Genomic DNA, 25,590 nt, shown 5'->3' on the forward strand with positions numbered 1-25,590 from the left:
CTCCTTGCCACCATATTTGATTGTTCATTGAGACTTGAATTTTTGGATCTTCAAAATAGCTCAGATTCATCCCTTCCATCCCACAGTATTTCCTTCTCTGTTGTGCATGTCCCTCACTCATGACTTAGCAGACCCAGTGAGAGGCATTATAAGGAACTGCATTATCCAGTTGTGGGGCCTAGACATACAGTCACTAGAAAGCTGTCTCCATGCTGTATGGTGGGGTCTGAAGTCCAGAATGGCCATTCAGTAAGATTAATTTACATGGAACAGAGGAATTGAGAACAGTCTGGAAGCCATAAGTGTGAGCTAAAGTCCACAGGCTAGACAGATGCCTGCATCTGTTTCAATGACCTATCCTATGGATCCTGGGCCCTTTAAGTCTAGTGGACCTATGCAAATCACTACAGTAAAGATGGCCACCGGGGTCCTGCCTGTCGATCACTATTGCTAGTGAAACAGTTCCTTGGTAGAGCATTGACTTAGCATGTGTAAGGCTCTGGATTAAATTCACAACTCTACAAAACAATATAAAGCATCCAATAGGATCTTGGAGAGCTTTTGGCTTAGGGTTAGAGCAGTTATGTAGCATGTGCCAGGCCCTGAGTTCTATCCCCGGTAACAAAATAAAAAATTACTTATACTATTTGGAGTCTGGCTATTTATTTATTATATTTATTTATTTATCCAAATTCAGGTATCTTAACTCCAAAAAGAACACTTTAAAATTATGCTGCAGCCAGAGCTATACAGAGAAACCCTGTCTCCAAAAAAAAAAAAAAAAAAAAAAAAAAAAAAAAAAAAAGTTATGTTGCTACTTGCTGAAGACACAAGCAGTGCATACAAACCAGCTACACCCAGTACAAGTGGCTTCATTTCTAAGAGCACCAACCTGTTCTCACAAGGTAGGCTGTCTTGTCTTTCATCCCTGACTGGTCATTTGTAGTCCTGTGATGTCTGTGATACTCCACAAATCACAGGAGTCAGTGACTCCAGTTCATTCCATGGAATGGGTTAAAATTCAAGCATTCATTAGAAGGGAGGGGTGTGTGTGTGTGTGTGTGTGTGTGTGTGTGTGTGTGTGTGTATTATATATGTGAGTGTGCCTATGTATGTGTGTATGTGCATGTATGAGTGTATGTTATATGTATATGTGTATGTATGTGTGTGAGTGTGTGTGTACATACATGTGTTGTATGTGCATGGATATGTAGGTGCTTGTGCCTGTGTGCTTGCATGCAGAGAGAAGCAGAGGAAAGTGTATCTGCCTCAATTGCTCTCCACCATATTCACTAGAGGCAGTCTCCACTGAACCAGATATTTTCCTTTTTGGCTCACTGGCCAATGAGCTTCCAGGATCCTCCTGTCTCCCCACCCTCCCCTTAACACCCATTACAGGGTCATCTGCAGCCATGAGTGCTGAGGGTAAGAACTCAGGTCCTCATACTTACAATACAAGCATTTTGGGCCATCACCCTGAATCCTAAAAAGCCTTTCTGAATGAAGTTTTGGATTTGGATTCCTAGTTCTCCTGAGTCTATAATACTTGTTTTTGCTTTGAGGCCTTAAACATGTGATCTGGCTGAACTCCTTGGTTCTTTGTGGAACTAACTCCTATTTATCCTTCCAAGCTTGTCTCAGATGCCAAGTCCTGCAGGAATCCTTGCTAATGCCCCCACCCACCAGGTCTGAATCAGGACCTAACCTTTACACTTCCTTGATGGGAGATGTCATTCTGTATATGTTTGTCATACTGGTTAATGAATAAAGCACTGTTGGCCAATAGGAAAGGAAGATAGGAGGGACTAGGAGACAAGGAGGAAGGAAGAAGGAGGAAGGAGGAAGGAGGAAGGAGGAAGGAGGAAGGAGGAAGGAGGAAGGAGGAGTCAAGATGGAGAGTCTGGAGAAAGCAGAATGCCGGCCGGCTCCCCAGTAAGAGAAGACCACGTGAAAATACATAGATCAGCAGAAATGGGTTAATACTTAAGACAGAGCTAGCTGATAAGAAACAAGTAACTGGCCAACAGCATAATATCAAATACAGAGTCTCTGTGCGTTATTTGGGGCTGGTGCGGCGGCCGGACAAGACCAGTGGCAGGCGGAAAAACCATAGTCTTTACACTTCCTGTTGTGGTTAGACACAGAAATAATAATTTCTGCTTTTCTTCTGTTTGTTTTGTTTTCATTTTTGTTTTTCAAGGCAGGGTTTCTCTGAGTAGTTCTGGTAGTCCTGGAATCCAGAAATCTACCTGCCTTCGCCTCCCAAGTGCTGGGATAAAAGGCATGCACCACTGCTACCCAGCCTAAAGCATTTTAAAACACAAAATGCAATTTATTATCATTTTGTGAGTAGGATGTGTGAGTGCAGGCCTGCGTGTGAGGAAAACTTTCAGAATCAGTTCTTTGCTGCCACCTTAGTATGTGATCCTTGGGCTCATCAGCAAGCGCTCTGCTCAATGAGCCATCTTGCCAGCTGGCTTAGCTTTTCAGTTCCTCATCCACAGAACCTAGAACAGTGCCTGTCATACAGCTGTTGAATTTCTTAACTGCATTAGAGCTCAGGGCATTACTCACGTGGAGGAATATCCTTCTGATCCCTCGGAATCCAGGTCCATCATCTCAAGGAGAGCCCTGAACTCAGGCTTCAGGGCCCCTCCCAGTCCTTTCATGAGAAATGTTTGTTTCCTGTGCTTACAGCATTCCCAAGAAGCTCCTTGCTGGTGATTCAAGTACTGCTATTGTGGATTCTGTCATTACAGTGTTGCTGGAGAGCAATCACATCAAAAGCCTTCACATTGGAGATTGCCTTTGACCCAGTGGCTTCCCTTTGAGTCATTTATACTAAGATAATAATGAAGATAATTAAACAATAATTAAACAGATTTGCCTACAAGAATGTTAACTGAAGCCATTTGTGCTCCCCACCCCCATAGGAGGATAAAAGAAAGAAAGAAACAATCTAAATGTCTTACAAAGAGAATTCTGGTTTGGATAATTGCATCAACTGTCCAAAAGTGTCCATGTGGTAATTGAAAATTTAACTACAGAAATGGGTTAATTATTAATAATCTACTGTAGGCTTTTATAATTAAGCTACAATAAAGAATCATAGTACTATATTACTTTATATAAAATGGATGTGGTATGTGCACAGAAGAAAATCTCAGATATGGAACAATTACTCACTGAGCAGCGCATTGAAGCAGGCTTGTTTTCCAACTACTTGCAGGTTTTCTGGGTTTTCTAGTAGCACATGAATCACACTAGTGATGACCTTATGAGAAGAAAAGTTTGAAAAAGCTTGGATTAAAGTTCATTTAAGCCCTCGAGGTCCAGCTCCATTCATAGGCATATATATATATATATATATATATATATATATATATATAAAATTTGGACAGAGAACAAAAAATATTAAACCTCATTATTCATTAGGCATGTGTTATATGCCTGGTCTTGTATAAATATGAATTTTGTCTACATTTTTTTTACTTAATTTTTTTCTCAAATTACAATTTTATTTCTTTGTTTAATAGGCAGGAGTCCCTGGAGATGGCTGGGTGTGGAGGACACTGTGTGGCAGACAGTTCTCTCTTTCTGTGGTAGCTTCAGGAGGTTACACCCAGGCTGTGAGGCTTGGCAGCATGGTCTTCATCCACTAGGCCATCCCATCAGACTCCATGTTTTCATTGACAAGAAAACTGATATCAAGGGGTGTCTGGACCATAGATGGAATCCATTCCATCTTGCCAACTGTTCAGAGAGCTCAGAGCATTTCTATTATCCTTAAGACATTTTAGTTTACTAGCTACAGGTTGCCTGGGCCTCAGTGGTGAATGGCTATTATCTAAATAACAATAGGCTTGAGCCCCTTCATACTCACCCTGAAGGCAGAGAGTACACACGCAATTAGGGGAGTGCCTCCAGGGATAGGGGAAGTGATTGCTATTTGCCCTTTATACATAATAATAGGAGTCCTCTTCAATTGGCCCCTCCTTTGGTTAATTACTTAAATTTGGAGGTATGAAATAAACAGGGCATTCAGTATGGACAGAAGCCTCCTGATGACTGTCCTGTGTCTCCATCTCTTAATTCTGTCAGATAGCCTTTCCCTAATCCACACTCCCTGACTCAGGTGAGGACCTGGGGCTGCTAGGCTGGTTCTGATCGCAGCCCCACAGAAACAATTTCCAACAAAGGGGGGAAATACCTGTACCTGAAGTCAAATAACTAGTTACAAACTCCACCCAACATGCTGACCATCTGCGAGTATGGCTCTGTCTGTCCCCAGGAGCATCCCTCCAGCTACCCTCCTCCCACCTAGGAGCCTCTGATCCAGGCCAGCACCAGCACTAATACCTGTGGAAGCAAGCCAGTCCCTAAGAGCATCGTCCTCTGATGTAAGCCCACCAGAGGTCAGTCATCCTTGCATCCAGGAAACCAGATCAAAGCCACGGGGAGTTTGCCTCATGGGGATTAAAGGATAACTGTGTATTTGTCTGAGGGTTGGCCAAGAGTGACAAACACCATGTACTGGCTGGAAACATACAAGGTTGGGGATTTTTGGACCCTGTGGCTGGATGTGTGCTCTTAAAGGCTGATTTCTCGGGACTTTGGCTATATCATTCCAGGAAAGCAAGCTTTGATGGACAGACTCTCTGAGGGCCTGTCAATCTCTCCCCTCATGATTCTGATCCAGTGTGGATCATATTGCAGGTTTGAAGTGGAAGGGATAGAGGCCTGTATTTCTAATGTCCAAAGGTTTCATGTCACCTCCCTTCACAGGGAGGGAGATATCCTTATGCCTAAGAGGAGAAAACTGGTTCTTAGAGAGAGCTAAGTTCTCAGACTTGAGTGGCTTCCTTCATGGGACCTCATCAATCTCCCCCCCCACACCACACATAGCTTTAAACCCTGAGGAGTATATCTCTGATTCCTAGGAAATTTATGAAGTGTAAGGGAATACTTTCTCTGACAAAGAGGCTGTCTTCCCAGGACAGGATCACAGAGGTCTGCTTGGCTCACCTGCAGGGCCTTTAGCCTGGCTCTGGAGTTGGAAAATCAAGCCCATAAAGGGGCATTGATTTCTATTTTAATTTCTTTCTATTTCTTCCTATTTTAAAAAAATGTTTTGCTTATATGTGTGCCATGTGTGTCCAGTGCTCATGGAGTCCAGAAGAGGACATCAGATCCCCTCAAACTGGAGTTACAGTTATTAGCCACCATGTGGCTGCTAGGACTTGAACCCGGGTCCTCTGGAAGACAGCCTGTGCTCTTAACCCCAAGGTCACCTTTCCAGGTCCAGGAAGAAGCATTTTTTGATTTTGATTTTGATTGATTTTCCCCCAAATAAACTCCGAGGGTTGCAGAGCACCGTCTCCAGCCACAGGTCTCTTAGAGATTACTCTCTGTGTTCTCTGAGAATCTGTACACCCATGTGTGTCTCAATTGTGAAGGAGAGTGAAGGATATCAAACACATTTCATGAACACCGAGAAGTAGGAAGGTTGCAACTTGAAAAAACAAAAAAAGTTTCTCAGTTTCCACTAACTAAAAGTTATTGAATAGTGGTGAGGAAGTGTAGCAAGCTCTCTTGTTGGACTATCTTTGAACTGCCAGCCCAAAAATAATGATCTGGAGACTAATTATTAATTATGAAGGCTCAGCCTTAGCTTAGGCTTTTCCCCAACTAGCTCTTGTAACTTAATTAATCTATATTTTTTAATCTACATTCTGACATGTGGTTTGCTTACTTCTTCTTAGTTGGTTGGTGAAATCATTTGCCTAGAATCCTCCTCAACTCTCTCTCTCTCTCTCTCTCTCTCTCTCTCTCTCTCTCTCTCTCTCTGCCTGGAAGTCTCACCTATTCTCCCCTGCCTAGCTATTGGCCATTGAGCTCTTTATTAAGCCAATCAGAAGGCTCCTAACCCTAACCCTTTATGGTGTAAACGAATGCCCTGAAACAAGGAAAGGCAGGAAATGCATAGATCTCCCCCCACCTTGTCTAGCTCCAGAGTAGGGTCTCTCACATTCCCTCTTCTCTGACAACCCACCTGGGGTTGTCACCTCTTACTATTGTCTTTCCTCTGTGTTCTCATAACATAGCTCAAACATGCATGTGCACATGTGCTCTCTCTCTCTCTCTCTCTCTCTCTCCCACACACACACACACACACACACACACACACACCTTTGCTGTGGTAGTTTGAATAAAATGTTCTGCATAGACTTGGATATTTGAACACTTGGTTCCCAGTTTGTGGCATTGTTTGGGGAGGTTTTGGAGGCATGGCCTTGTTTCATGTTTGCAGATATTAGCATTCAGCTTTCTCCCTCCCAGCCATGATGGATTCTTATCCCCCTGAAACAAAATAAACACTTTCTTCCATAGTCACTTTTGTTACCATGGCAACATGGTAATAAATACATGTGCCCTCCTATATGTACATATATAAGCATATATATGTGTGGATGTACACTAATATATCTTTGTTTTGTAGAATGTCTTTCAAACTAAACCTTTTCCATAGTACTACAAAAATGATGACGTGTCCTTTAATATGTTGTATCAGGAAGCCTATGAGATCAGTTTCTCTCAATATCAATGCTTTTATATTGATCGTTTGATTAACATGGTGTCTTTCAGGTTCTTCTGTTCTGTAATTACATTTTCCCCATTAAAATTAAGAAGCAATCTGTGTGGGTCAGCAGTTAAGAGCAAGTAATGCAAAAAACCAGAGTTCCATTCCTAGCACAAGCATCAGATAGCTCACAGCTGCATGTAAGTCCAGTTCTAGGAGATCTGATGCCCTCTTCTGGACTCCAAGGACAACACACACAAACACACACACACACACACACACACACACACTACTCCTTACAAAAAACAAAAGGAGTTCTCTCTGAGCAGATACTAAGAGTCTGTAGGCAACCTGTTGTACATTAAGCTTTTGCTCACTATGTTTTAACACACATTGGTCATTCTTGCCTGGATTGATTATTACAATAGTGGCTGCAAATAGTGACCTTAAAATGCTGTCAACATTAAAGATTCTATAGGTCACTATTTTTTCAGTTTACTATAATAGATACTGTCATGATTTATGTTCAGGTTGTCCAAGAGTTGACAATGGCTTCACTTACTTCCTTTTACAGAAACTCACTCTCTGAATTCCTCCTTACTTTCTGTACATGGTCAACTTCCACTCGCCACTCCCTAGAAATCGAATGTGTCAAAGAGCCTGGGTGTCTAATAAAGACTGGGATTGAGCTGGGCATAGGGAGAAATGCCTTTAATCCCAGCACTGCAGAGCAGAGGAAGGCACATCTCTGTGAGTTCAAGCTCAGCTTGGGCTACAGAGTGAGTTCCAGGACAACCAGGGATATGTAGAGAAAGCTTATCTCAAAAGGAAAAAAAAAGACTGGTTCAGTTCTTGGTGGGCGAATCTCCTTGCTTATAGGCCTTTTCAGCTTTCATAGCAGAAATTAATCATCTCAGAAGGGTCTCTATCAAAATCTGAATACACTAGCTGCCTCTGATGCCGAACCAAAGCCCCAGTGTTTTCTTGTCTTCTGTCACATTCTTGGTGCCCAGTGCTGTGTGCATTCTATCTCATACACACATTTTAAAGGCTGTTATATGATCAAGGAACTGCATTCAGCAAGAGGTGAATCAGCAGGACGAGCTGTCATTTTCTTCCTTCTGCTGCGTTCAGTACTCATCTGAAGTACAAACTCACTCTTTTTCATTTGGTTTTAATTTTTTAGCGCTCCCCCCCCCAACACACACACTGTTTTGTTGATAAATTTTACAGTTCTAGATATTTAAAACATTAGCAGTGTCCTAAAATTCAAAACTATACAAAAATGAATACTCTGAAAATACTGATATTTTGAGGGATAAATCAATCCCTCAAATTTGTGCCTCAATTTTCTTCGAATCGCTGCTGGGAATACCCTGCTCCAGCGGGATTTGCTGGGCTTTCCACGGGTCATTCCTCCCCTGTTCTCCACTGGACCCTTAGGGTGTACTTGCATGTCTTTATTCCCCAAACAAGCTAGCTGAGCTTCCACCGGAAGTACGCCAGAGCCCTAGAACAGGGGCTGAAGTCAAACACTGCTTCTGCGACTTTCACAGCTGTGTCATATGCCTTAGGAAAAACACCTGCTATGTGGTAACAGCTATCAAATGAAATGAGGAGACCTTTGTCACAGCCTCTCTCCTCACCACTCCATGTGAGCTCCCAGCACTTACCCATGCCTGGCATGACGTCCCCAGCCTTTCAGGGTCAGTATTTGTACAGTACTAATTACGGTGGATTTTTGGCAATTACAGCCACCTCCTGATTGAGACCTATGGGAAGCGGCTTCTCTATGGGTGGAGAAGGACATCTGGAAGGCAGCCACACCCTGTGAGTGGGATTGGGAAAAGCCTAGGTGGAAACAAAATGCTGGGTGGCTCCTTAGAAAGAAACCTAATTAGAGCCTACTCTCCCTGATATCTTGCTTCTCATATTCAGGGTGTATATACCAGTCCCGAAACCCAGCTACGCAGTGTATTGTTCCCCAGGTTCTGAAGTGATGGTGGCATGATATAAAAAGACAATCAGAAGAAGAACCTGGCAGCATCTCTCTGGCTCTACTGGGAACACCAGGAGAGGATCCCTCTGGTTAGTAAATTAACAAACGGGCTTCAGTATTATTCACCAGTTGCTTGTGGGAGTTGATCCCGCAGCCTGAATGACCCAAGTCCTCAGGAAAGCCCGGCTGTGAGACCTGCAGACTGAGCCTCACCTGAGTGCTGCTTCCCCTGCGAAGACTGTGAGTATGTGAAGTGGGTGGAGAACCTCCTGCCCTTTCCTTACTATTTAGAATCTTTGGTGAAGTTCAGAGGTCAAGCCCATGCCCAAGCACTGGTTTTCACTGGTTCTCACACCCAGCCTAGGTGGTGTGGAAAAAACGCTTCCTGGGTTCCCATTGGCGAGTACAGATCTGGAATTAAATCTATGCCTGCTGGAACCCAGAATCTGTACAGTTTATTGGTCTCTCCCCTAGAAGGATTTGACAGGAAATCCCGCTTGCAATGCAGCAGGTAGTCTTTCCCTGTGGCCACTGTTGATGGAAACTGCTTTAATAGTCTAAATTTTTCCAATGATTGCCTAAATGTAACATTAGAGAGCCAGCCAGGTTCTAGGAGGAGTGACCTGAGACAGAATGGCAAGAGGTGGCCTCGGGCTGGGTGAGTTGAGAGCAATAAATAGTATCTAGTTCTAGAAAGTGAGTTGAGATGAGTTAGGAAAAGCACAGCAACACACACACACACACACACACACACACACACACACACACTTTAAAACCTAGATTCCGCATTGAAAAGAAAATGTGTTATAGACTTTGTCTTTCTGAGATTGACTTATAATGATTTCCATTTGAATCTATCTTCCTGCAGACATCATGATCCATTTCTTTCTTTAATTGCTTTTGTATGACCATTCATGGGGAGATACCAACAAATCTCCAGATTTGTGCAGCAAGGACAGACCAAAGAAATCATTTTAGCCGAGTCTATCTTGGTGAACCATGAACTCATTATGCACAGGTGGGAAGTTACTCCCTACATCATGGCTGACTCAAAGATGGCTAGGTCACTGAAGAGCACACCACAGCAGGAGTGATTGTCACTGGAGGTGGCCACTATTTCCTGCAGTAATCTTTGACTCAGGTCAAACCAGATCTTCTGATGCAGGAAAGACTTTCAGAGCAAGCCAGCATGAAGAAGCCAGGATTTGATAGATATTGTTAGTAGGATTTTATTTTACTTTTTTTTTTTTTTTTAAGACAGGGTTCCTCTGTGTAATAGCCCTGGCTACCTGGAGTTCACTCTGTAGACCAGGCAATAAACTTACAGAGATCCACCTGCCTCTGCTTCCAGAATGCTGGGATTAAAGGTGTGTGCCACCCCAGTACAGTTTAATATGATTTTTAAATACAAACATTAATAAAAAATATTTGAAAAGAAAGCAAGGCACACCTAAGAGAGTGTGGGCATCTCAAAGACACTTCACTGTCTTTTAGCAATAGTCATACATATGGCTCTGTCAATATAGAGGCTCCTGTCTTCAAGGGGTGGCTAATGAGCCTCAGTGAGATGAAGGAGCAGTTCCTGGGGAACACTGGACAGGATTACAACTGGTAAAGTAATCCTGGGTGACAGCTGAAGGAAGGAGAGATGTTATTACTACAAACAATGTTAACCTTTCAGAGTAGGCCAACCCAACGTCATGGTTTTACCTCCAGTTCATTGCTATTTTGATATGAAACATAACATGTGCAAGAAATATTCTCTCTGTGTCAGCAGCCTTCATAGCAAGTATTAATTATGTTGAAATTCTTGCTTCCTGGCTGGTGAGAGGCTCCATCTAGCCTGAAGGCTCCTTTTCTTCCGCATGGCCCTATTGTTTGTCTTTTCTCATCTGGCTCAAAAAGCTGTATCATTTTCCCCCAGAAACTGAGCAAGATTCACTCCAGTCTCCTTTGACCTTAGCAATTACTGTGGGGAGTGGCCTTGTGGGTCCTGAGACTTTGTGAACTTCCTAAGCCTCTTAAGTTTCCTGGGCCTTGTAACTCTCCCTTCAGATTCTGGGGAGGGGGAGGTTAGAGTGCAAGGAAATGGTAAGACATCACTGCCCTGACCCTCCCTCATCCCTGGCAATCCTCCCCACTTCATCCATCATGCACAACTTGGACCACAGCTGCAGTCTGTCTGAATGTTGCCTCTTGCAGGAAGGGGTCCCTATGCTTTCCTAGTCTTGACTCCTGAAGAGCAGGGACTCAGATTTTATAATTGCACTATAAACCCTGAGCAAGCTTTCTGACCTTTCCTGTACAATAGGAATTATTGTACTGTCTAAATTCCTGGTTCAGAAGAAAAGCAGTATTTAGTGCAGGGCTGGGCAGATTAATAAGAACTCATCAGCGTTACTTTTATACAACCCTGGTTCTTCACCCACAAGTGGAGGAGCTGTTTGCTTAGTGTTTGTGCAAAAAAGGAAAGATAAGGGTGGGAAGGAGAGAAAGGAGCAGATCAATGAGCTCTGGAGACCACCTTTAGCAAAGGCAACTAGTCTGGCCTCTTCCCGATGCCACCCCTCCCATAAGCTGTAGGCAAGAGGAAGGTTGGGCTCAGTTGTATTCTAACCTACAGCCTGGATGGTGGTAAACGTGCTCCATCCTACAGCTGCTAGAGATGGAATGGCAATCAGTGCAGAGAGAGGCAGGCCCTTAGCAATTGCATGGTTCGAAGCCCCACATGGATGAGGAAGCTGGGCTTTTAAGAAGGGCTATTCCACTAGCCTGGCTCACACAGACGAGGGCTAAAATGGGTGTCTCATCCAAGTCCAGTCTACCATGTGGTCAGGACCTTTTTTTAGCATGTTTGCATCTGCCTTTCATTAAAGTTGTTCCAGGGGCCTCCACCTGAATGTATTGAGTACATTTCCTCAGGCCTTAGACACACTAGCAGAGAGGACCCCATAAACATGTACCCACAGCTGGCTGAAACTGAATCTCTGTTGAACCCCAGAATTTGAATATCTAACTTTTAAATCAATAAAGGAAAACTTCAACACATTTAAACTTTAAAAAACATTTTTTTTTAAATTCATTGGTTTATGAGCCCAGGATTATGAGGGGATAAAGTTGTAAAATGAAGTTGCAGACACAGGAGAAGCAAAACGAATTTTTGTTGGTTGGAAAGTTTCTGCCTAGAGGTTAGTTGTTGTTTTCTGGTCTCAGGGTTTACCCTGGGCTTTGTTTTGTTTTGTGGGAATTTAAATTCCAAAGCCTTCCCAGTTGAATGGCCTCCCAATCTGTGTTTGTTTGTTTGTTTTGAGTTGTTTTTTTGTTTTTGTAACTATTTCTGGTTTCAATGCCCATTTTCTCATGTTATTTCCATTTGAAAGCACAACTGAGAGCCCATTTCTAAGGAACTGTGATCTTCAGATTTGGGTTTGTAAATCAATCTTAATTAACAACTTGTTTATTAAAAAAAAAAAAAAAAAGTGGGCTTTGCATCATATTAGCCTGGTCCATCCTGCATTGCTGTCCTAGAGTCCCACTCACCATGCTGGAGACTGGGACATCCACTGGGACTGGCTTCTTGCTGTGCCAAGCAGTGGAAGGAAGGGGAGGACTCTAGGATCACAAACTCACTCTCCTGACACGGACATTTTCCACTCACGAGGACAGAGCCCGTGAGACTTAATCTTTCTTTTAAGGTACCACCTCTTCACTGATTTCAATAGGCGATTACTTTTCCTACTTCTGATCCTTGGGGACGTCCTCAAGCCACGTCAGCCTTAACTACCTCTTTATTCCAAACAGCCTAATTCAATTCCTGGCATTGTGCAATTGCACAATAAGGACTTGTGAATTACAGGTAGCAGTATTATGCAACATCTAGCAATGTGCCAGCCACTGTTCTAACCTTCTGTACAAATGATTACTGATGCAGGGGTCATGATTAGCACATTTGACAGATTCGGCAACCAGGCTTACAGCAGGTAAGTGGCTTCACCACCTCAGTGGGTTGGTAACTGAAATAGTTCAGCCAGTGTTCTAATCACCAGTGATAGAAAAAGCCTACGTTTACACTTATTTGTATGTTTGTTTTTGTGAATGGGGAGTGATGTGTATGCCATATGCATGCTCACTTATGGAAATCAGACAACAACTTTCGAAAATCAGGTCTCTCCTTTTACTATGAGGGTTCCAGGAATTGAACTCAGGTCTTTGGGCTCGGCAGCAAGAACCTTTACTGGCTGAGCAATCTCACCAGACTTGATGAAAAATGGTAAAAGGGAAGGCTCCTCTGCCCGTTCTTGCCTTAATTCAGTCAGGATTTTACCCTTTCTGAACCCCAGTTTTCTCACTTGGTTGAACTTGCTAAGTTGTCTTTAGAGTTTTCAATGAGTGTCTGTACCACCACTAAGTTAGTGAGCAAATGCCATTACCTGATTGCCTGTGAGTGGCTATCAAATGAAAAAAAAAAATCTGTTCTATGCTCAACTATGATACAATTAAATTTATCATAGTAAATTTAAGTCATTTATTAAATTTATCATAAAATTAAAATTTTCTTAGTAACAGTAATTAGTTAAAAACATGTCAGTGTGTTATATTTAGGTTTAGTGTGAGATCAAAGTTTCAAGTCAGTTTAGATACTTTGGCCGCATTGGAAGATTTTCTTTTGTTTGGCTTGCTATTGTCAACCACAGTTTACCACATGTCAGAGTTCCATCCAGCCTCTAGCCTGGGGCTAAGACATTTCTTTCCATCTGCTTAGAAGGTCTGACTTGCAGTTAACATCTTTGGTCCCTTTCACCAGGTTCCCACAAAAGGCCTCACAGACAGGAAATCCTTCTGTATGAACACAGACATCTCCAAAATCTATCTGTGGATTAAAAGTAAACACTATGCAGAAACACTCTTGTGTGTTCCGGTTGTTGTAGAGAACTGTGTTTGAAATAGTGTTGACCCCAAAGCTTTGGAGTCTTTGACATGCTCTGTGTATTGAGGGCCTGCCACATGGGTGCTGGTGGACACAGCTGTACCTCCATCTGTCTGAACACAGAAAGCCTCAGCAGGGGTGGAGGTAGGGACTGAGGGGTTGCTCAATTTAGGGAATGCTTACAGCAGAAGCAGCCTAATCTGCAGGCTCCCTTCCTGACTCAGGTTTTTTGCTTTTGGCGTAACTTCCACTGGCGTGTGTGTGTGTGTGTGTGTGTGTGTGTGTGTGTGTGTGTGTGTGTGTTTAATAGAAACTTTTTTAAAAAGTGGTCTGTGCTAGTCCCTACTCCAAATGACTTGAAAGATTTAGATGACCCCTCCTGGAGGGCATCCCCCTACATGTAGAGTGGGGGGGGAGAATGGGAGGGAAGGGTGGTTGGGGGTTAATGGGAGGATAGGAGAGAGGAAGGGAGAGGGAACTGGAATCGATATGTAAAATAAAAATAAATTAATAATAAAAATGTAACTATATACAAAAAAAAAAAAAAACCTGTGGATGTAACTCAGTAGTAGAATGCATGTCTGATATAAGAGAGGCTCTGGGTTTGACTCTTGACATCACATCACACACTTCAGAAAGTGTGTGTGTGTGTGTGTGCGTGTGTGTGTGTGTGTGTGTGCGCGTGCGTGTGTGTGTGTGTGTGTGTGTGTGTGTGTGTGTGTGTGTGCGTGTGTGTGTGTTGTATGGTGGGGAACATCTGTAATCCCAGAAATTTGAGGTGCCAAAGCAACAGGGTTAAAGGTTCCAAGTCAGACTGGGGAACTTATAGATGAGCCATGTCAAAATAAAACTCCCTGTGATGGAGCACAGTAAAAGAGTAGTTTCCCCAGTGTATGTGAAACCTAGTCCTAGAGGAGAAGTTTGAACGATACTTATTTTTGTAGCCAGAAATGGTGGTATGCACCTTTAATCCCAGTGCTTGGGAGGCAGATGCAGGAAGATTACAAATTGAAAGCCATCTTCAGCTGCATAGCCCTGTCAAAACAATAAAAATAAATAAATAAACAAACAACTTTTCATATAGTTCTAATAAATAGAACCTCCCTGGGTTTTAAATGGAAGCTAAAAAAGAGAGGCAAGAATCATAGCCAGCCAGGAAGGGGTGGTCCACACCTTTAATCCCAGCACTCAGGATGCAGAGGCAGGCTAATCTCTTTGAGTTTGAGGCCAGCCCAGTCTAGAAATCCAGGTCAGCCAGAGCTATTATGTAGAGCAACCCTGTCTTCAAGAACAAAAAACAAACAAACAAACAAAATAATAATTATCTTTCTCTTAACAGTATCAGGTTTTGCTCTCTCTATCTCTGGAAAGCTTCACAAATTTGCATGTCATTCTTGCACAGAGTTCATGCTAATCTCCTCTGTATTGTTCCAATGTTAGTGTACGTGCTGCCAAAGTGAGTACCAGGTTTTGGTCTCTTAATGAATTTACTTGCCCGTGCACAAAAGGAAGACTAGAACTATAATGTGATGAGAAAACTGTTAGAGGCTCTCTTCAGCCTTTTCCCCTTAAATACAATTTTGAGATGAAGCCCAAGGCTTTTCTGAGAGATACAGGTGCTAGAAAGGGAAATTTTTGAATAATGCTTATCTTCAGTTCCAGTCAGATTAGACTCTCATCTGGCCAGGTGGTAGGAGGTGAGCTGGGAAGGCCGAAGCCTCTGTGCTCCGCTCATGTAACAGTGTGGACATGAGACCATCTGCAGGAAAGGTGGAACACCATGCTAGGCCACTGTGTTGCAAATAGACACTGGGACAGAAGCCAGGTCTCCCATGTCATGATCAAACATCTGCTGTGATTACTGGGAAAAGGTTATGAAACTTAGAGCTGTTTGCATGCACAGAATGGCATGCTCTAGGTCTAAGGTTAGAACACTGACAAATCCCATTCAAAATATTGACTCAGAAAATGCCTTGTTTGGATCAAGGTGATGGTAGGACATAGTGTTTCAAGTCACATTCAGCCATTCTGATTGCAATTACACAACTGCTCAAGTCAGTCTCGAAGACCCATAACAGGGCCCATCCTGGCATCTCTATACATCATACAACGACCTCCACCTTTGTTCCCCACAGGATGACTCTGCTCCGACTTCTGGTGTTCTGCACCCTGGCTGCATGCTGCGTGGTGGCTCGCTCTCCTCCAGGGCAACCCCTTCCCCTTTCCCCCTACTTCTGCATCCTCTGAGCTGTAACAGCTCCGAAGTGCTGGCAGTTGCGGGCTTTGCCCTACAGAACATCAACAGAGACCAAAAGGACGGCTATATGTTGAGCCTCTCCCGAGTTCATGATGCATGGGAGCACTACCAGGCAAGTGACAGCCTTTGGGGCAGCATTTGGACAGGCTGCAGAGAGCAGCCAGGGTTGGCAAGTCAGGGCTGCGTGTCAGCAGGGGCTTTCCAGTGGAAACACAGTGCTTCACCATGTTCTGGACACTTGCTGCCCCTAGGCACAAGGGCTAAGAGGATCCACTCCAGGTTTCAGCAGTATAGAAGGCATTGCTACACACATGCTTTGGCTCGCCCAGGAAGAGGCTATTCATCCAGTTGTCCTGAGATTGTTTCATGTTGGGTGGGGTATTTCTCCAACCCTACCACAGGAGGACATGGGATCCCTGTTCTACCTCACACTGGATGTCTTAGAAACTGGCTGCCACGTACTCAGCAAGAAGCCACAGAAGGAGTGCGGCCCGAGGACTTTGCATGAGTCAGTAAGTCCTTGGGGGCCGGTGCCTGTCCCATGTCCACCATCTGTTCATGACTTTCTTACCTCTCAGGCAAAGGATCCGTGTGCTTAGTCAGGAGGAGGGCCTCCTGTGATGTCCTACTAGGGTCCTACTGACTAGACTTCAACAGGTTCCCCCAAAATTGTTTTCTAGCTTAAGATCCTTCAGCAGCCACTGAGCTGAAAGGGAGATAGAGAGAGATTGAGAGAATCTGGTATGTGAATAAGCCAGACAATAGCGGTAATGGAGAATAGCTTGTTTTCTTCTGCTAGGTTTTGTTTTAATGAATATTAATATATGAGGTTTTCAGATAGGAAAAGGGGAGACTTGGAATGTGGGGAATCACCAGGCATCTTCTAGAACTTCCTGAAGCATAGAATTAAAGGGTCTCAGAACTCTCCCTTTCTCCTTTTTAAAATAATTACTTTATTCTTCAATGTGTATGAGTGCCTTGCCTGGATATATGTGTACCACATTCATGCAGTGCCCACAGCAATCATAAGGTGGCATGCGAAACACCCACAATCCCCACATTCTCCCCCACCCCCACCCCCCATCCCTGAACTGGAGTTTCAGATGGCTGTGAGTCACCGCATATGGGCATTGTAAAGCAGTTCCCTAGAAGAGTAGGAAGTGTCTTAACCACTAAGCCATCTCTCCGGCCTTGTGCTCAACTTTTCAAAGATGGCCACTGACAAGACTTAAAACCAAGGGAGTTAGTTTTCACCTGACTCTGTGATTCTGGGATCTCTTCCATGTACTGACACAGACTACCATAGAATACAAGGCGGGATCTTCAGTGGTTTGAATCAACTTTTTGATCAAGATTACCTTCCCTCATTACTTGCCAAACATGCCAACCTGCACCTGATATTGAAAAACCAAGTCTGTATATCCTCTTGTTAGAGTTGGTTTAGTGACACGGACACCCATAGAGAGGAGTGTGCTCGGTCAGGTTAGGAGTCTATTTCTTATGTAATTTCAAACTAAAATTTCCAGGGGATTTTATTATGTAATCTCAAACTTGAAGCTCCTGGCCAGAGAATTTTATTCTGGGAGTGATTTGGAGGCCCTGCTTCCTGCTGTGCTTGTCTGTGACCTTGCCACCTCCAACTGTGGCTCCCTATCCCCATGCTCACTGGCATCCAGCTGTGGAAAGATGAAGGATAGAGAAAGAAACTGTGCTGATGTGACAGTGAAGTGTGACGATGGAAAACTGTTTCTGCTCCATTCCTACAGTTAGAAGGATCGGGCCCTAAGTGTGAGGAGGCTGGGAAGTTGGCTGTGTCTCAGGAAAAGGCAACAGTCTGAAGACAAACAGCCGTTCTTCCCACCCCCAAACCATAGAACTTGACTTTAAGTTTCTTGCTAAATTAAAACAAAATTCTATTTGGCGTGGTAGGGGGGAGGTGGGGGGAATGTGTTAACCTCGTGGTTCTAGGCATCATGCCATCAAGTGTATTGTTTCTTCTAGGTTTATGGTCAATGCAAAGCAATGTTTCACATTAACAAGCCAAGAAGAGTTCTCTATCTACTTGCTTATAACTGTACTCTTCGCCCAGGTGAGTCAAGAGGGTGTGGTACCTTTTAATAAAAGATAGCAGGGGAAAGGCATTTATTTAACTAAGGCTTTGTCAAGTTGGCAGGCAGTTTCTCCCCCCCTTACTCTGTGTTCCCGGTGATATCCATTGCTCAGTCCTCCAGCACCGACCCCTGCTGACATCCTCCTCCTCCTGAGGGAGCATCCCTAGATTATTATCAAGAACTAGGACTTGCTTCCAATCTTAAATTTTCAATCTCCTTCGAGTGGCACAGTACCAACAACTGGTCCCGGGTTCCTTTCTGTCTATGCCACCCTGTCACCCTTACAATGGATATGTCACACATACGAACACACGTCACATGTTCACATCTTTGTGCTTGCTTGAGCCTCTCCTTCCAATGAGGATGCCCTGCTGACCTCTGTTAAGGAACGTGCCAGTGCTGCTTCCGTAAAAGGAATGTGGCTTTCCCAGTGCATTTTCTCCACTTTGGCTAAAACACTCAAACCACCTTGATTTATAGTCTTATGTCATCTATCATATGGGATGCACATCCCTCACCCCCAGTTAAAGACTTCCTAGCTTACAACAAGTTTTAAAAGTCATTACTGTTGCTGAATAACAGGCAAGAATATGGCCAAAAATGAGTGGACAGTTGAAATAAGTGGGTTCATTTCTCCTGGATCCTGCTTTGTACAAGAGAAGGTCACTGAAAAGCAGGAGCCTATTGCATGGGAAGGTGGAGAATGTCCACTTAACGGACTATGTGCACGCACTGTCCCGTGACTCTTGTCCAAGTGCAGACTGCCTCCATCAGTCTGTCCGAGCCTGAGTCTCTAACAATCTCCTGGTGGCTATGGTGCTGCTGCTTCTTCCTGAGGGGAAGGAGACCCTGGAGCAAACACTGAATGAAGCACAGCTTAAGTGTGAACACAGGACCAGTCTGATGCAAGTCAGAGGACCACTGTAAAGAGTGCTAGTGGTTTCATACGAATGGGGACTTGGTAAGGAGGCACTGTGGACCCAGCTCTCCCACCATCTTCCTCCACCCCCAAAATGTCCATTAATTAAGACAGTGGATTTTCTCTGAAAACACTCCAAGGCTAATTCCCTTGATGAGTGCACATTTGTTATATCCAGCTCTTCCCAAAGACATTGAAACTGTACTGATGGCATAGTGGTGTGGCCAGTTTTACTTTCTGACTTATTTGCATTTCTAACAAAAGGTGGTATGTTCCCACCATAATGACGTCATCTACTGACTTTACAGGGTTCTACTGGATAGTCACTACATGATAGATTTTATTCTTAGTGTTAAGGATCACAGAGATGTAAGTCATGTCAATATTGAAACACCAACCTTTCAAAGGCCCTTGTCTACACAAGCAGTAAAAAGAAAGGACATTGAATTAGAGAGGGGACTGTCCACTGTTTTGGCATTGAAATACAATGTTGTCATCTACAAAGTTCATACCTAAGAACAGTGTGATTGAGTTGCAATTTTTTTCCATAATGTTTTAAGTATGTTTATGATTTCATGCTGGGCCAGGTTGTTGGTTGGAAATGCCCTGTGTACTTCTGAACACATTCCTATAGCAAATAAGTCCATTAGAGGTGAAGACTCCCTCACTTTGATCTAATTTTGATTACAAAAGTAATAGTGCTCAGAGACTGGACACTAGCTCAGGTCTGGAGTGTCGAGCATGCATGAAGCCCTGCTTTGATGCTAGCACCACAAAAGCCAAGCACCAGGGTACATGCCTGCAAGCCTAGCTCTGCAGAAGGCCAGCCTGGGATACATGAGACCCTGCTCAAAAAGGAGGGAGGGAGGGAGGAAGGGAAGGAGGCAAAGATAAAGAGTACTACCATTACTCTCATACTGCCGACTGAACACTTTCTCAGAAAACCGCCTTCCTCGCTGCATCCTTGCCAACACTGGTTATTATCAGTTTAGTTCGGTCTGCCTGAGGTATATATGTTTGTGTGATTATGACTCTTACTAGGACTGAAAATTAATATTTAAAAACTATTCTCATCAATAGTTTCTCAAAGAAAGATTCATTCCATGTGTCCTGACTGCCCGGGCCCCTTTGACTTGTCAAACCCCAGAGTTCTGGAAGCTGCCACGGAGTCACTTGCAAAGTTCAACAGTGAGAACCCTTCGAAACAGTACTCACTTGTTAAAGTCACCAGGGCTACTGGCCAGGTAAAACTAAAATGCCCAGGTTGGTTACACAGACTGTTGCTGCAGGTTGGTTGGGAGGAGGCTACTTAGGCCTTCTGTCTGCTTAGGCCCTGAGGTCCTTTCTCTCCGGTCCCATCTCTAGTATATCTGTTGTGCATTCAGTCATATTACAGCTTCCAGTTTTCCTTGCAATTTGTATGTGTTAGGTGACTTGATTTTCTCCAACCTTAAAGCAAGAAGAACAGATTCATAGTCTCATGTGGGTTTGGGATTATGAACCAACATTTAGCAAGGCAACTTTTGCTTCATTAAGGCCTTGGGTAGGTATGAGTTATAGACTAGGAGGCTCATTTATATTTTAATTGTATTGTTATCTCTCTTATGTAAGTAAATAAGTATAAGACAAATCTCCATAAGGAAAAAGTAAGCTAACTAAGAAAGTAAGAGAAGATGTAAGGGTACCCTTCACATCCTTAACAGGGGAAGGCACTGATTTATATTTTCTAAAGAGCAAAATTACTGGGAACTTTTAGGAACAGTAAGTTTGTGAGTTGACCATGCCTTGGTTTGTTGACAGTTCTATACAAGGAAGGTTGTCAATCCTGAGTTGTCCCTGGAGTAAGATTTTTAACTTCTTAACTCTTATTTCATGACAGTGGGTGTTTGGCCCAGCTTACTTTGTGGATTATTTGATCAAAGAGTCACCATGTACTGAATCCCAGGCCAGCTGTTCGCTCCAGCCCTCCGACTTGGTGAGTGCTCCTGGCGGTTGGTACAGTCTGCACGCATTCACGGATCACCAGTATTTGTTGGGCACAGATTATACTGGGGTGGCATAGAACACAGGATGCTTCTTCATGCCTCAGATAGTTAGAAATTGGGCAGATCTTGACTCAGCCATGGGATTTATTTGATTCTAAGAGTTTCATCATCAGTTGTAATAAAATCACAAAAGGAAACACATACACACACACACACACACACGAGGACATGGAATACAGCACAGTTTTCCATTCTTTGGACCACTCTTCACAAAAGAAAGGCTAAGTAAAATATAGAATGAGGTACCCCAAAGCTATCAGAAATGTATGTTAATCAGCATGCTGTGTTGAAGCACAGTTGGGCAAAGCTGCATTGATACAGCTCTATTGTGATACAGTTCATGCACAGTATGATTACCCTCTTAAGGCAGATAATTCCCTCTTTGAAGTATATTCACAGACCTGTGCCACCGTAACTACGTCATAATTTTTTAATATTATAATTCACGCTCAAAAGGAATGCATCTCTATGAAGTCAGTCCCCATTGCTGCCCTCTGAAGCTCCGGAAACTGTGAATCTGATTTCTGTCTCAATGGCTTTGTCCATGTAGACATTTCATACAAATGGAATCAGAGTAGGGGAGAGATATTTATTTTCAAAGGAAACTGAAACTATTAGCTCTTTCAGATTAGCCAGCAAGTGGTGACACTAACATGCAGGTCCCACGGTCCCCTCCACTCCAGTACAGCACCAGGAAGTCCACACATTTAGATAATGAAAAGTCTAGCTAGCAGGAAGTAGCCAGCTGTTCTTCCCACAGGCACCTGCAGTTTCTCTGAAAGGTTCTTCTACCTGAGCCATGATGATGAAGAGAAAAAGGGAAGCCTGGGTACCATGTCACATTAATGATTTTCCCTCTTTGAACAATTTCTGGTCTTTTCTTCATGTGACTTGGAGAAGGATATAATGTTCAGACAACTTGTTCAGATGTATTATGATAAATCTTATTTGGATATGCCAAAGAGTTCTTTTTGGAGGCAAAATTTTATTATAATAGTTCACTTATCCTTGAAAATATACATACTCTATGATCTTAAAATAATTCTAGGGTGTCTTGGTTATTTTGCTATTGCTGTGATAAGACCCCATGACCAAGGAAATGTATAGAAGACCATGTTTATTTGGGGATTACAGTTTCAGAGGGTTAGTATCCATGGCCATCAAGGTAGGGAGCATGGCAAAAAGCATGTAGGCATTGTCCTGGAACAGTAGCTGAAGAACTTGTATTTTGATCCACAAGTAGGAGGCAGAGAGAACTAACTGGAAATGGTGTAAGTTTTTGAAACCTCATAGTCCACACCCAGTGACACACCTCCTAATCCTTCCCAAAAAGTTCCACCAACGGGGACCAACCATTCGAAATAGATGAGCCTATAGAAGACATTCTCATTCAACCACCACATAAGAATTTACTCCAAGGAAGAAATTAGAGATACAGGAAAAGATAGTTTCAATGTTTAAAACGAAGTTCCATTCATCTAGTTGTTTGACAAGAGACTTTATTAAATGCAGAGACACTCTGGGTAACCATAGCCATTATGAAACAAACAACAAAGAAAAACATAAAGGACTATCCAATGCCATACAAAGACTTTTATAATATATTGTTCAGTGACAAAATAGTTATAAAATATCCTATGTAATATAATCTAAGTCCTTAGAAAAAATATGCATGAGTAGGGAAAAGATCAAAAGGTTACAGACAGTGAGAACCTTTCTTGGAATTACAGGTCATGTCTTTTTTCCTTTATGTAGTTCTAAATAATTTATTACCTTTATCATTTTTTTTTGAGCTTTGTAGCTCTGTGTAGCTTTGTAGACCAGGCTGGCCTTGAACCCACAGAGATCCATCTGTCTCTGCTTTCCAAGTGCTGGAATTAAAGGTGTGCCACCACCACTCAGCTTTACTTTTATCATTTCCTAAAAAGTAGTTTTATTTTCAAATAGACAGAAACTGATGGAGCTGAGAGTGTTTTTTCCTGAGAAAACAAAACTTCATTTGGAGCATATTGGAGTTGCTATAGAGAGGAAACCACCAATCTTCCTAATTGAGCTAATGGCAGACCCCAGGCCAGGGCAGTGGACAGTGTGTAAGGGCAGACCCCAGGCCAGGGCAGTGGACAGTGTGTAAGGGCAGACCCCAGGCCAGGCAGTGGACAGTGTATAAGGGTAGACCCCAGGCCAGGCAGTGGACAGTGTGTAAGGGCAGATCCCAGGCCAGGCAGTGGACAGTGTGTAAGGGCAGACCCCAGGCCAGGGCAGTGGACAGTGCATACACACAGGAGGAACTTCGTAATAGCCAGCATCAAGCTGTACTCGGTTGCTTTTAGATACGTCAGAGGGAATTGGCTGAGTACTGACCTTCAAGGCAGTTGCTTCAAGGCAACAGCAGGAAAGCATAGTGAAGCTATGTGTCTACACAAGCAGAAAGTGGGCGCTGTGCTCACCAGTGACTGAATACTCATATGACGTCTTTCTTTTAGCCTGTCGGTATTTGCCATGGTTCTCTGGTTCAACAACCAGCTCTGGTTCAAAAAAAGAGTGCCTCTGTGACTTGTGAGTTTTTCAAATCTCAGGTATTTATCGCTCTCTCTCTTTTTTAAATGTTGTTATTAATGTGTGTTTGCAAATATGGTGGTTTGTTCTCTCCTTCACCTTCACATGGGTTCTGGGGCCTGGGATTCAGGCCATTGGGCTTGCACGAGTGTGGCTTTCCCCATTGAGCCTGTCACCTTAACAGTGATCTTCAATGGAATCAGGCCATCTCTAGATGTCTATGCTCCACCCACTTTTGGTTTTCTCAAGATACAGGTTCACTTTTCTTAGGTTATCTAAGTCCATACCTAAAGGAGAGAAAGTTATCCTGCTATTTTAGTCACAATGTGGCCCTGTAGGATAAGGGAAAACACTCAGGAACAGTGAGCTACAAACTTGCCTAGTTTAAGCCTTCAAAGTGCTAAATTCAGTATCTCAGAGCTACCTCTCTCATCTCAGGGAGGCTTACTTCCATGAAAACATCCAATCCCTCTCTACAATACTAAGTACTTACTGTGGGGAACCTGATCCGGCCAGTTAGCCTGCCTGGGCTTCATTCCTTCTCTGCCCCTATGAGCTGTGTGGCCACTGGTACCCATCTTCCCTGTCTGGGTCTTGCTACCCTCATCACCTGCTGGTACTAATCCCTAAGAGTAAACCCGTAAAAGGACTAGGATGAAGGGCGCCATACTGGAACTGGCACAAAGCAAATAATAAAAGAGGCCATCTGTTGCCACACCTGAGAGCAAAGACAACTCACTGGGGACTGAATAAATCCACTCTGAAAGGAAAAACCTGCTGACCAGTTTCTGTGGACTTCGGTTCCTTCCACTCAGCCACTTACCTGTTTGGTTATGAATCTTTGTAGCAGGAAGCCCAACCCTGTAGCTCCATGTTTCTCAATCAGGTCACCACCCCTTGATGGGGTAGGGGGTTGTGGACAGGTGGCGAATGACCCTTTCATGGGGGTAGTCTAAGACCATCAGCAAACAGATATTTGCAAATTTACAGTTATGAAGTAGCAATGAAAGTAATTTTGTGGCTGGGGGTCACTACACGTGAGGAACTCTATTAAGGGGCTTCTGTAAGCATCCAGAACCTGTAATCTCAGAACTCACAAGTCTAGGCTATCCACTGTCCAAAACCTCATTACAAATGTACAGCCACAAAACTGCTTTGCCTGGCATTCCCTGTAGAATTCTGCATTTGAAAACATTGTTATTTCAGGCTCAGGTTCCTGGAGGTGATAACCCTGCTGCTACCCAGGAGTCTAAGAAAGTCCCCATGGTGGACGAGGAACCTCAGAAAAACACCGCCTCTACCAGCACCCCTCCAAAACTGCTCCGAGAGGATCCGTCCAGCACCTTCCCGACCTGGATGTTGAGAAACCTGAAGACTCCAAGGAAAACAATCCAGTGGAAGCCTTTCCCGTGCAGCTGGATCTAACCACAAATCCCCAGGGGGATACTCTGGATGTTTCGTTCCTCTACCTGGGGCCCGAGGAAAAGAAGCTGGTAGTGCTTCCTTTCCCAGGAAAGGACCGGCACTCCACTGAGTGCCCCGGACCTGCAGAGGAGACCAACCCTCTTATCCTCCCACCCTGAGAATGGCAAACAGGGTTCCCCATAGGGTGTGGTCCCCTGCGCCAGATGAGAGGTGGTGGGAACGGGAAGGAGGCAGATGATCAAATGTAGAAAGGCTAATAAAGTGAATCCTCCTATTGCGTCTTGATCTCAGTGTGTGACTAGGAATGGAAGTGAGAGTAAATCCCCACTCTGGGCCACACTGGTCGGGTTCTGCATGATGGCTGGTACCCTGTACAAAATGCTCAGACTCCAACTACCTTTTGCTTTCTATTTCCTTTTAATCTTTTAAACATCTTTACTCATGCAGAACCAGCATAATGCACATAAGCCAGAATAGCAGTAACTCACTAGATGATTTAACCTAACGGGTCTATTGTAACACATGGGACCCCTGCTCTCCTAAATGCTTGTGACTATGATTTCAGGCTCTGGTAACTTTTTGTCTGGTTTTTATTATTATTATTTTTTAATGATAAAAGGGCATTGTTGTTAATGAGGAACTATAGATACATTCCAGCTTTCTCTTTAAAAATTATTTTTAAATATTTTTGTAGAGTATATTTTAATCATATTGCTTCCATTCCTAAACTCCTCCCAACTTCATGTTCTTGTTTTTAAAAAAAAGGGGTGG

General features: G+C 43.5%; 1 protein-coding gene and 1 non-coding gene across 2 annotated transcripts; one reads left to right on the forward strand and one right to left on the reverse strand.

Annotated features, from left to right (window-relative positions):
- Positions 1–8,610: 8,610 nt before the first annotated feature.
- Positions 8,611–25,104, forward strand: Fetub (fetuin B). The gene is given in 11 exon segments (XM_051191215.1): positions 8,611–8,668; positions 12,511–12,559; positions 15,642–15,736; positions 15,739–15,875; positions 16,165–16,275; positions 17,765–17,852; positions 19,874–20,037; positions 20,673–20,768; positions 23,322–23,414; positions 24,601–24,697; positions 24,700–25,104. Coding segments are annotated over 10 exon segments (1,203 nt in total). The 5' UTR covers positions 8,611–8,668; positions 12,511–12,515; the 3' UTR covers positions 24,978–25,104.
- LOC127227284 (U6 spliceosomal RNA) lies at positions 14,864–14,970 on the reverse strand. The gene has a single exon (XR_007834969.1). It is a non-coding gene; the product is annotated as a U6 spliceosomal RNA (small nuclear RNA).
- Positions 25,105–25,590: the final 486 nt, after the last annotated feature.

This window comes from Phodopus roborovskii, unplaced genomic scaffold (genome assembly GCF_943737965.1).
Source record: "Phodopus roborovskii unplaced genomic scaffold, PHOROB, whole genome shotgun sequence".
Lineage (NCBI taxonomy): Eukaryota > Metazoa > Chordata > Mammalia > Rodentia > Cricetidae > Phodopus > Phodopus roborovskii.